An 11998-nucleotide genomic window follows, 5' to 3' on the forward strand; every position below is an offset into this window, starting at 1 on the left:
AGCCTGCCCCCGCCCAGCAGGGCACATCCTGGCTAGGGTGGGAGGAGGAGCAGAGTCCTGTGTGTCGCCTGAGCTCTGCCTCCTGGTATCCCTAGCGCCTGGGAGGCCCGGGAATTCTGGGCGGGGCTGCCTTCAGAATATCACGATTCAGAAAAGGTAGGTGACACGGACCAGCAAGCAATGATGGTGGGCTCCTTGGTGCACGTCCAGGCCTGGTCCCCCTACTGCCTCAGCAGTCACAGCCCAGGGGCACCTTCCATACAGAGACAGTGCAGGGGCTTTGGGGCTGGGGGCCCACAGTGGGGAGCAGCTGCAGACCTCGGGGCACTGAGCCCGGCCTGCTGGGGCGGTGCTGACTCACCCCTGCGCTGGGGGACTGTGGCTGGCTTTGGGGGAGCTAACCCCCTGCTGGCCACATGCAGGTGGGCCTAGCGGGGACAGGTGCTTTGTGCTCAACCCCACCCCTTCCTCTCTCCCTGCCTCTCTCTTCTAGTCACCCAAAGCCTGCGGAGCGCGGCCTTGGAGGACTGTGCCCTGTGCCAGGAGACCCTGTCATCCTCTGAACTGGCAGCCAAGACCCGAGATGGGGACTTGGAAGGTGCGTGTGGAGTCTGGGCCAGGGCCCGAGGTGCTGCATGCTGGGTACGGAGCGAGGAGCCCGTCTGGACTGCCCGCCTCTCTGCCCTGGATGCAGAATCCATGAAGGCACTTCTTCTCCAACTGGGGGTCCCTCCTCAGAGGCCCTCTGGGCCTGTAGCTGCCTGTGCTGCCTTTGGCACCCTCCTCAGCCCCCACCATGGGCACACGGACCCCCCCTTAGCCAAGGCCTTTGGCTGCGGCCGGAGGTGGCTGGACCCAGGGCACAGGCACACACCTGACCCCACCTGCATCCACCTGCCCCACAGGAAGAGCCTCACGTGGCAGCTTCCAGTGATTTCTTCACAGGAGGCTGCACTGTCTGGTCATGTGGGAGCCCCAGGACCCTGCTCCCCTTTTAGGCTGGAGGTCAGGCCTGCTGGGGGCCCAGTGGCTCAGTGATCACGGAGGGAGCATCCAGAGCAGGTCGGGGGCTCTGCAGCACATCTGTGGGGAGGGGGCTGCCCAAGACTTTCAAAGGGGCTGGAGGCCTGGGAGAGGGCCCGCGATGGATGGTGATGGATAGGCTGACCAGGTGTCAAACGGGAATGTGACCAAGAAGGAGGCTGAAGTTGACCCCATGATAGGACAGAGGTCACAGCACTCCTGGTGTGCCTGGCCGGCTGGGCTGACCCTGCTGGTCCCCGGCTCAGGGCCTTCCTGGTGCTTCCCGTCCCCTGGGGGTGACAGCTTGCAGGGATGGGGCGTCATTAGCAGCACAAGCTCCTCATCTCTACTTTTCTAGAAAACCATGTGTGATGGTACAAAGCACCTGTTATAGGAACTGGGAACCCCTCTGCTCAGGAGAAGTGAGTGTGATGAGCTGTGAGTTCTGGCGTTGCCCTCTGCACAGGCGAGGACCACATCCTCCCTGAGGGGCTGCCGACCCAGCTCCTTCCTGGAAGTGGCTCCTCCTGGCAGGTCCAGGAATTCCTTGGGACCCTCACAGTCCCCCCAGGGTGCATCTGGCCTTATCTGCCTGCCCAGCACGGTCCTTAGGGGCTAACGTTGCCATCCAGGATTTCCCTGGGGCCAGCCTAGGATTCCACACGGGGTGGTGAGCATGAGAAATGACCTCCCTGTGGGGTGGGGGTGAGCTGACTGGGCCCGGAGCGGAAAGCGGGAGAGCTGGGTGGGAGGCAGTTTGGGGTCTGTGCAGGCAGGCAGGAGGAGGGGCAGATCCTCGAGGGTGGGAGGGAGGCCAGGAGACTGCCGGCCCTTCTGGGACAGCCACCTTCTGAGTTCTGTTTGGAGGCCCTGAGGATGGGGCCTGGGGACGCAGGCCAGTGCCCACTCGAACATCAAGCCTGGGGGGCCGTGTGAAGCTGCAGAGACTACCTCTGAGCGCACTCTGTGATCTGAGGGAGGGATCCGGGGTGTTCTCTTCCCCTGGGCCGTTGCTCTGGCCTCGGGGTCTGGCAGGCCAGAGTCAGCTTGGTGAACCATTTGGGGCACCAAATGGAGGAAAGTGCCTGTCTTGCTGCGTGTGGGAGCCCACTTCTCCCCATGCTGATGTGCTTCCTGAATTCCAGAGCAAACCTCCAGAGGTTTCCATAAGCCAGGGCCTTGAGAAATGAGCTGGGACATGCCCCACATGCGGCGTAGAAGGAGGAAGTGACCCCTGGCCCCAGCCTGGCTGCATATGTGTGAGGGAGGGGCTGGCTGGGGCTACCTGGGCCTCCAGGACCCCAGGAGCCTGAGAACTGCTCTGGATCCAGGGGCGGGCAAGGCTGGGGGCGCTTGAGGCCCTCACGGAGCACGCCTAGAGCTGAGTTGGGGGTCAATTTCTTCATTTCTCGACCACCACGTCTGCCCAAGGGCCTGCTAGGCTGGGTGCTGACAGAGAGAGGCTCAGGAGAGGGTCATACAGGTGGCCACTCCCTGCTCACATCCTAAATCCAGGGGGCTTGGCCAGCCACAAGGGGCAGGCTGCAGGTGGGGGGCTGGCGGACGGGTGCTGGCAAGAGCTGCAGAGCCTCTGTCCGGTGATGTCGGCAGTCTCCTGAAACCAGAGTCAGTACCGGGGTCTGGGGGAGGGCTGGAGAGGAGGGCAGGGGCTACTGGGGCCCGCCCAGCCAGAGGCGCCCATGCTCCCCAGCCCACCTGCTCCCCCCACCCCCACGGCTCCCCCTGGCTGACCCCGTTCCCGCTGTCACAGATCCGCCGGAGTGGGTCCCAGATGAGGTGTGCGGCTTCTGCACCGCGTGCAAAGCACCGTTCACCGTCATCCGCCGGAAGCACCACTGCCGCAGCTGCGGGAAGGTGAGCAGCCAGGGTGGCCAGAGGTCGTCCCCGCGGCCCCGGGGGCCGAGGCTGTAAGCCTCCCCGGGGGACTGTGCACAGGATCTGGAAGCCAGGACAGATGCCCCTGACAAGGCCTTTGGGGTCTTCGTGCAGAGGTCCCTGAGCCCTGGGCCCTGCTCTGACCTGGCCCAGGGTGTGGACTTGAGGCCCCCAGCCCCCCAGGTCCCAATGGTGTTGCCCCGGGCCACTTCAGAGCTGGGGATGTGCAGGGAAAGAGGGTCTGAGTGGGACTGGAACCCCCTCCGTGAGCCTGGCCTCCTGGGACCGTGACCTGCACCAGGTTTTTCTGAAGGTCCCGGTGGCACACAGGGGACCGGCAGAGTCCTGCCACTGCCGCCCTGCCCGGGCTCAGAGAGACGGGGGTGGGAAGGGCCTCCGCAGGGCCGAGGTCTGGAGAGGCGAGGCACAGGGTCCGGGGCTGTTGGGGACCCTGGCTCGCTGCCCCCACGGCCCACCCCTCCAATTTCAGATCTTCTGCTCCCGCTGCTCCTCGCACTCGGCGCCGCTGCCGCGCTACGGGCAGGTGAAGCCCGTCCGGGTGTGCACGCACTGCTACGTGTTCCACGTCACGCCCTTCTACAGCGACAAGGCGGGCATCTGACGCGAGCCCCAGCACCCCCAAGCCTGCCACGGCTCCCGCGGACTCCCAGAGAGGAGGGGCCGCTGGCTGCGGGAGGGTCTCCACGCGCCTCATCAAGCTGCTGCTGTCGCAGGAGGGGGCTGCAGGCCGCCCAGACTTGCAGGACGGCCAGCGCCTCCGTCCCACCCACCCTGGCCCCCCCACTTGTGCCCCCCCGCCCCGCGGACCAGCAGCAGGGGCCAGCAGGAGGTCGGCTCCGGGCAGTGGGGGTGTCCCAGGTGGCCAGGTGACTGCCTGGGCAGGGGTGGGTGCTCCTCCCGCCCGCCCCGGCCCCTGGCCCGCTGAGCTGCTCTCTCGAGGCTCAGCCATAGAAGACCTACTCAGAGCCCGCTCTTGACCAGGGAAGTGGGGTCCACCTGGGGTCAGATCCTGGGCAGAGGAGGAACACCTCCAGGAGAGAGGTCAGGCAGGCCTCAGTGTCCCCGTAGGGCTTCCCCATGCCCTGCCCATTCTCTCCCTGCCCCGAGCCCACAGCTGCCTCCTCACTCCCCTGTGCGGCCCGTCCCTGCTCCCCTTCTGGCCAAACAACAGGCATCTTGGTTATTCTCGGAGGGGGAGACCCAGATGCACACCCAGCTCCTCTGGGCCCGCAGGTGTGCCCCTGCCCATGGGTGCCCACCTGCTGGTGGGATGGGGGGCAAACAGCCGCCTGCACCGCACTGAGACCCAGGTCCCCAGGTTCTCAGGCCAGGGCTCCCGGGGGCCGAGGACCACCGCCCACCTGCTGCCACCACCCCCTTCCCTCCATCCCCCCGGGGACCCTGGCCCACCTTGTCAGGCTGAGGCAGCCAGCGGGCCCCAGCACGGACACCTCAGGCTTCACTCTCAGGCTTCACGTTCCAGTGACGATTGCAGCTTTATTTTTAGAGAGACGGCACACTACTGCTTCTTTTATAGGAAACCCAACTACTGCTGAACAGTGGGTACACATGCACAGAAACGGCTTTTGGGGGGGGGAGTATACAGCGGAGGGGATATTATGTATTGAAATTATTTTTATTTTCTAAATGCTGTAATTCGAAGCCATTTCCATAAATCTCTTTAAGGATTGCAGACCCTCGTTTCTGATGTGAACGTGGACTTCTTTTTCTGTCTGGGAAACTGTGGTGTTCTTGCTAATATGCGTTCTCCCCTAAGAAGCTCGGGGTGTCTGCACTCTTGGGACAGTTGAAGGGCTCCCACCAGTCCTTAGGAGAAGGGTGGCCAGCCTGTCCCACCCCCAAAAGCCCCATCCCATGCCCTGACTACCTTTCCAGCCCCTGTCTCATGTGTTCTCAGCTCAGACCCCTGGTCTGTGTGTTGGGGGCTGTGCTCTTGGACACCCCCACCTTGGATCCCTCCCCACCCTGGTTTAGGGCTGGGCCACCCACCCACCTGGGGGTGCCTTCTGGAGTACCCTGGGGAAAATGCAGACGGGTGGGCTGTACCCTGGGGTTGTCATGGCAATGGCGCCTTCCTCTGTTCTTGGAGACTGATCCCTTGGGAATTGGGTGTCCAGTCTCTTGGAGGTAAACACTGGGACCCCAGAGAATGGGGGGATGGCTGGGAGAAGAAACCCCAGTGGCCACCAGACCCACTTTCTTTCTGACAGGTGAAAGAGTGTTTAGAATTTGGGGGTTCCCTAGGAGTAGTCCTGAGTCCTTCAGGAGCAGAAGAGAAGGGGTGTCAGGCTGCCCACCTGGACAGAGCCCCTCCCACCCCTGTGGGTGGCTGCAGCTGGTGTCTCTGACTGGACAGCAGTGCCTTCTGGAAGGTCATGGTTGGGGGGGGGTGTAGCCCGTGCTGCACTGACCAGGAAGTCAGCCCCTTACATGGCAATGCCAAGAGAGCCTCTATGGGGAGATGCTGTGGGGGTCCCTCTTCCTTTCCTTAACAAGCCCCACCGTTGTCACCTTCCAGACTTAAGATGTGATAAGCCCTCCTCATCTGCCAGGTCAGGCTGGGAGGAGTGGAGACCCAGGAAAGAGGGTCGGCTTGCCTCAGCACAGACAGGGCCATCCTCCAGAGGGAGAGGCCTAGGCCCCAGGGACACAAGGGACCTCTGGCTGTGGCTGGGAGCCAGGAGGCCCTCCACACCAGACTCAGCCTACCTTTGTGCACCCCACCCCAGACTGCTCTGCAGGAACGCCTCCGGCCACGGGAGCCCCCAGCGAGGGTGAGTAGCTGTAGAGTTTGCTCAGGAATGAAGACAGTCCTGAGTCATGAGACTTTCCAGGCTAAACCAGGGACCTGTGGTCACTCTACCCTTCCACAGGGCTATCCACACCCCAAGGGCAAAGCCAAGACCTGGTGAGGAGGGGATGAGTCCAATACAGAGTTTCCCACTCTGGAAGGTTCTAGAAGGAATGGCCTGCTGCTCGCTACAGTAGGGGCTCAGGACTGGGAAACCTTGGGGTTAGGGACAGGGAGAGAGCCGAAAGCTCCAGATTTGGAATCAGCCCTTGCAAGCTGGCCTTGGGCCTCGAGCAGGCTAGGCTTCCTGAGCCTCCTGTTTCCCTTTGTCACCAACACTATGGCCCTCCCGCTGCTGTTTTCCGAGCTCTCTACTCCTCTTGACAATCCCCTGTGGGGCAGATCCCTGTGTCAGGTGGAGGAACTGAGGCTCACGGAAGTTAGCAGGCGGCAGCGGCGGAAGCAGAGGGCCCTGAGACAGCCCCGGCTGGCTGTGCCTGGAGAGCCACTTCTGAAGGCCGCTCCGGAGACAGGGGCTCCACCAGCCTCAGAGTGCCTGCGGCACACCTCTGTCTGGCATTAGGAGCAAGGCTGGGGGGCTGCCAGCAGCTGGGCGCACCTGGGCCTGTCTTGTCTACCTCACCCCTCTCTTAGGCAACGCACAGGCCCTAGGCAGCAGGCCTTGTGTGCTCCCCAACACTGCCACCCCCAGCTGCTGGCAACAGGCAGGGGCTGCTCAGGACCAGGATGCAGCCTGCAGGTTAACAAGTCCGAGGATGGAGGGTCTGGGCTGGGAGCACCCAGAGCTCTCTGCACCCAAGGGGCCTCAGGAGTCTCTGGAGCAGGGACAGCGTCGCAGTCAGCCTCAGGGAGGTGGCCTGGGGGTGGGGAGAAGGGGGACACCCCCCCCCAGTCCCGCCTCCTCCTGCCGCATGCTCCCGTCCAGGGTCTCCCCACCCCCACCGCCACACACCCTGGCCTCTGGAGGTGCCGCTGCTGCCCGCCCCCACTTGTGGCTCCTCATCCCCACAAGCATGCACAGATACAGCCAGCCTGTCCTCAGGCCTGGTGCATCTCCCCCGGAAGAGCAGGCAGATGGCTGCGGCACCAGCCTTGTGGCCCGGGGTGGGGCGGGAGCTCGAAGAAGGGGACTGTTTAGTATCCTGGCTGCTGATGAAGGTGATGGGACAATATCTCCCCAGGAAGCCGCTGGCAGGAGTGGGGTCGGAGGGGTGCTCCCCTTCCTCCCCTGGGGCTGAGGACGGGCTCCATCCAGGGTCCCCGCTACAGCCCCTGATGGCCACCAGGGGTCGCCCACCCTGCACCCTGCTCTCCCAGCAGGTCTGGCTGCCAGGACAAGGGGGGCCATGGAGCTCTGCCTGCAGGGGCGGAGGGAGTCCCGGCTCAGCAAGCACTACACACAGGGCAGACCCCATCCCAGATCGGTCTGAGAGCAGGTAGGAGGGGTCCTGATTGGAGCTGGACATCTCAAACCACCGCGGCCGGGGCTGGGGGCTGACACTCCCCGCTCTTCCGGTTCCCTCGACTCTGCAATGGGAGCTGGGGGGAAGGTGAACAGGACTCAAAGTGCCTGCCTCGTGGACCCCCCCCCACCCCCCCAACCCGTGACCCAGGTCCTGGAGGCGCTTATCTCCTCAGAGGCCCACCCAAAGCCACCTCCTCCAGGTGGCCTTCCCAGACAGCAGCCTCACCCCCACCCCCATCCTCACATACATTTTCAGAGCACAGCCTGGGGTCTCTTGGCAGGAGTCAGCAATGCTCTCAGAGACTGCGGAGGGGCAGATTCCAGAACGGAGCAGTCACTCAAAGTGGACATCACCCCCAAGACAAAAGCACAAGCAAGGCTCTGGCTTCTGCTGCTGTGCTCAGGGCACATTAGGGCTGGAGCCTGCACCTGGCTGGGCAAAGATGGGCACCCAGACACCCCAGATCTTCCCTGCCCTTGGGGGCCTGCAGGTCGGGGCAGGGGCACGTGAGCTGGTGAAGCCGGCTGGGCCTTGGGGGTGAGCGGGGTATCCACAGAGAATGGGGTGCCATGGCCATGGAAGCACAGAACAGCCCGGAGAGTCTGAGCAACAGGGGTACTCCTGGCAAGGGTGGAGCACGGCTGGATCACCCCAGGCACCAAATTCAGGCTTTGTCCTGAGGGCACTGGGGAGTCATGGAAGAGTTCCGAGCAGGGGAGGGCATGGTCAGATTTGTGGTGTGGACACCTCACAGGGAGATAGGTGGGTGGGACAGAGGCCAGGGTCCCATCAGAGGCAGTAACATGGCTTTACCCAGTCACCTCTTGTCTGCCTCCCATCACACGGGGCCCTGCTGGGCTGTGTAGGCGGAGGTCTGAGAGGCCTCTGTGCCCTTGGATGGTGGCAGCTTGGGTCACACTTGCCAGAGCCCAACCGTCTGGGTCTAGAAGCTGCTGGATGACCAGGAGCTCAGGGGTGGGGATCTGGGGGTGGGTTTCCTGGGCTTGGGCCCTCAGGGCCTCCAGCCTAAGACTGGAAGGTCTCTACCCTAAGACCATGTGTAGCAGCCAGGTACAGCCTGGAAGGCCCAGAAGGCTTCCTGGAAGGGGTGGGGGATAGGCCAGAAAGGCCTAGGGAAGTGAACCCTAGGAGGCGGTACTGGGAGGGGGGTTTTTGGTGTGAGCCCCGAGGCCCCTATTGTTTGTGGGAGGGAGACCTGCCCATCTGTTCCAGGCTTAACCTCCCTCAGAGACGAGAGGGCCCACAGCCAATAGGGGCCTTGGAGCAGCAGCAGGGCTAACCTGGGCTCCCCTGCCACACCCCACCTGGGCAGGTCGCTGGCCCTGAGCCGTCAGTTTCTGGCCCTCTGGCTCAGCACCACAGCCAGTGCCTAAATCTGTACACATCCCACCTTCATGCTTTTTTTGTCCTATAAACATTTTTTAAAAGAAAATTTATTTTGTTTTTGGATATCTTGGTTACAAAAAAATTTCATTTAATTTAAAAATGTCTGAATTGTCCAGGGGTCATTGAGTAGAGCAGGAAAACTTGTAAAGTGAGAAGCAAATCTACTCCAAAAATTGTTCACAAATATAACAAACTATTTCCTTATTTTAAATTTAAAAACAACATTGACATTATGTTAGCTCCGCACATATTTAATTATGTCTTTGGCATCTTGATATCATTGCCACCCCTTACTGTATTCTGGACACCGTTCTCTCTGAGTGCTAAGGTTTGTAGAAGGCCCCCAAACGCTCAAAGGCCTGGCCTGGTGCCTGTGGCTGGCTGGCGTGGACAGCTGCCACGCCAGCCCAGCCAGTCTCGACTTTGATGCTGACTGACGGTGACTGGGCAGGCCCTGCCCAGGTTCTCTGTGTGTAGGGCCAGTGGTTCAAGGCACTTGCCAATCGGGACTGACGTTCATATTCCCACCACTTTCTGGGCATTCCTTTGTGCCCTGCCCACTGCTGCCTGGGACTTTCCATGGATCCTTCTTTTCACACCAAAGCCATCCCCAAAAGGCAAGTACTGTCAACAGTTTTATAGCTGGGAAACAGGCTGAGAGAGGTTAAAGCGAGTTGGCCAAGGTCTTGTGGCCAGACTAGAATCCAGGGATGCTCTGGGGGAGGGATGCAGGGACAGAAGCTCCTGGGACTCTCCTCTGGTGCTGGCACACACCAGACACCTCAGGGCAGGGGAGCCAAGGCTTCTGGGAGGCTGGCTGTCATGCTGGGCTAGGCATGGCCCTCCAGTGCCTGATGACCCCAGGCCAGGCTCTCTGCCCCCCGCCCCCAGTCCCAGAACCTGCCTGCAGGGAGCTAACCAAACGTGCCCTGCCCTCCCGCCCCCATGGGTCCGGCGAAAGGCAGGCTGTGGGCTGCCCAGGTAGGCAGGGCAGCCCCTCACACTCAGCCTCCTGCCCAGAATGCCGGAGCTGGGGACCCAGGTGGGAGCAGGGAGTCCACCCCAGCAACAGAGGAGGCAAGGGAGAAGGTGAAGCCAGGGCTGGGTCATCTTGGAAGCGTGAGGAGGGGGCTTTGGAGAAAGAAGGGCCCTGAAGACCTTCCCACCCTGGGTGGGGCTGCTTCCTAGTGCCATGCTGGGAGCCACAGGCAAGTTCCCAAGTCAGGGCTGCGAGGTGGGGGTGGAACCCTGGGTCCAGAGAAAGGAAGTCAGGGCCCAGTAGGTGTGGGAGAAGCTAGGAAGCAGTTTTACTAGAGGTTTCTTTCCCTCAGATCACCTTAGGGCCTTAAATACCCTCATGGGATCCTGGGGGTGGGGAGTAAGGCCGCCTTTACTGAGCTCCTGGGCCAGGAATCCTCATGCCATCCTCCCAACGCTATAAGAGGTGGGTGCTACCATTCTCCTTTTATAGCCAGGGAAGCTGAGGTTAGGGTGGGGATGGGGGAGGAAACCAAGAAAGCCAGGCAGAGGGGGCCTTCCAGCCAAATTGGGAAGTCCCTCTGGATTCAGGCCCCACTCCTTCTCCTAGAGCCCCTGTCTGGGAGCTCTGGGGTGGGCTGGGCTCCCCTAAAGGACAGGCAGGGAAAACAATCTGGGGGATGGAACTGTGAAGGAAATGTGGGCTGGTGCAGGAGGGATGCACGGTGGAGGGCCCCTGGGGCCTGGGTGCTTGGGAGGGGCATCAGAAGTGGGGGGCAGGAGAGGTCTATGCCCCCTCTTGGGCTCTAAATGGAGATATAGAGAGGGGATCTAAGGGGTCTGAGTCCTTCCTCAGGGGCATGGACTTGGGCTGGTTCCCACTGGGACAGAACCCTGCACTGGAGGAGGGGCTGGAAGGGCTAGGCAGGCATGGGAGAGGGGTAGGTAAGGAGGCAGCTGGCCTAGCCTGGGCTCAGGGAAGCCTCCCTGGAAGAGGTGATGCAGCCCTGGGAGACCTGCCCTACAGAACTGGGCCTGGGGTGGCACAGGGCCTGCAGCTTTGGACCCCGGGCCAGCTGGCTGCGCCTATGCCGCCCTCCCACCTCCCGCAACATAACTGGGTGGGCACACTGAGGCTCGTGGGTGTGGATCCTTGGCTGGCCCCAAGTGAGAGCAGCACCCCCCCCCACCCTGCTGCTTAGTGTCTTCCCTGGGGGCTCTGGCCCACAGGGCTCCTCCTTGGTTACTCCCTAGACCTGAGGGCCTGAAGCCTCTGCCCACGCCAGGCCCTGGCCCTCCTGCCCAGCCCCTAATTCATGGCCCACTTCTCCCCTCACTCCGACACACTGCATGTGCTCCGGTGCCACCGACACTCACAGGCAGTGTGGCGCCACTGGGAAGTGCTTGGTCCCCGGTGTTGCTGGGAGAGGGGTCCCTGAAGCAACCTAGCTGCAGATGGAGGCAAGGTGGGGCCACCCCTCTCCTCCCAGGCTGGGGTGCAGTATGCACGTGGCTCCATGGTCACACGTGGGTAGGTGCTCTGTGGGCTATGACACATAGCACCCCTCATGCCCCATGGCGGTTAGTAGGGGAGGCACCCAGCACGTGCACTCACCCTGGACAAGGGGCTGGCTTTAGGATTGGGCCAGCAGCCTAGCCTTCACGTAAGCAGGGATGAAGGACTCTGCAAAATGCTGACCACCAGGTGGTGAGCCTGGGGTCCTGCCTCCTACACCCCTGAACTCTGCATGCATCTGCCCTCCCCAGAACTGGGCACCCTCCTTTACCCTGCACAGCTCTTAGGGGCTCTGCCCTGGTCCTGGGTAGACCATGGGGCAGGAGCAGGAAGGGCTGGGGTTACCATCAAGGGGTTGTCATCATGTCCATGCAGGGCTGTCTCATGGCAGTATCCGAGTTCCCCATTGGGTCCTGCTGAGCTCTGCTGGGAGGGTTGAGGGGTAGACAACACATCCCTAACCCCATTTCTCAGGTCACACAGCTGTGGTTCTCATGCCCGGCAAGTAGCATTAGGCCAGGAGGTGTCTAGGTCTCCATGTTCCTGGGTCACGTCTATGGGAGCACTGATCTACATGCGCCTGGGGTTGCAAGGAGACCCTGGCTGTCCCTAAACCTCAGGATTCCAGTTTCCTTGTCTGTAAACTGAGGATTCAGAAGTACACAAGGGAATGGGTATGAAACACCCAGTAGATCCTAGGACAGAAAGTGCTGAGATTTTTAGTTTTCGTTCACTTTTGTTGGCAGCAGCAAGGCCCTGTTTAGAACACTGGGCAGGGTGGGTCAGGGTCCAGCCACTCCCCAACCTGCTGGTCCCCTCCTCAGGGGCTCTCAGGGCACCAGCCTCAACAACCGGTGA

At 61.8% G+C, this 11998-nt stretch overlaps 1 protein-coding gene across 2 annotated transcripts in view; it reads left to right on the forward strand.

Annotated features, from left to right (window-relative positions):
• The window catches only part of ZFYVE28 (zinc finger FYVE-type containing 28), a 114445-nt gene extending 109848 nt beyond the window's left edge, over nucleotides 1-4597 (forward strand). For both annotated transcript variants that reach the window (XM_045774760.2, XM_087864342.1), the window contains 3 exons: nucleotides 494-598; nucleotides 2795-2898; nucleotides 3410-4597. In XM_045774760.2, coding sequence (XP_045630716.2) covers nucleotides 494-598; nucleotides 2795-2898; nucleotides 3410-3541 — 341 coding nt within the window. In that variant the 3' untranslated portion in view covers nucleotides 3542-4597. The remainder of the gene's footprint in view (nucleotides 1-493; nucleotides 599-2794; nucleotides 2899-3409) is intronic.
• The last annotated feature ends 7401 nt before the right edge of the window (nucleotides 4598-11998 follow it).

Source organism: Ursus americanus, chromosome 8 (genome assembly GCF_024610735.1).
Source record: "Ursus americanus isolate L20-20 chromosome 8, mUrsAme1.1.p, whole genome shotgun sequence".
In the NCBI taxonomy this organism is placed as follows: domain Eukaryota; kingdom Metazoa; phylum Chordata; class Mammalia; order Carnivora; family Ursidae; genus Ursus; species Ursus americanus.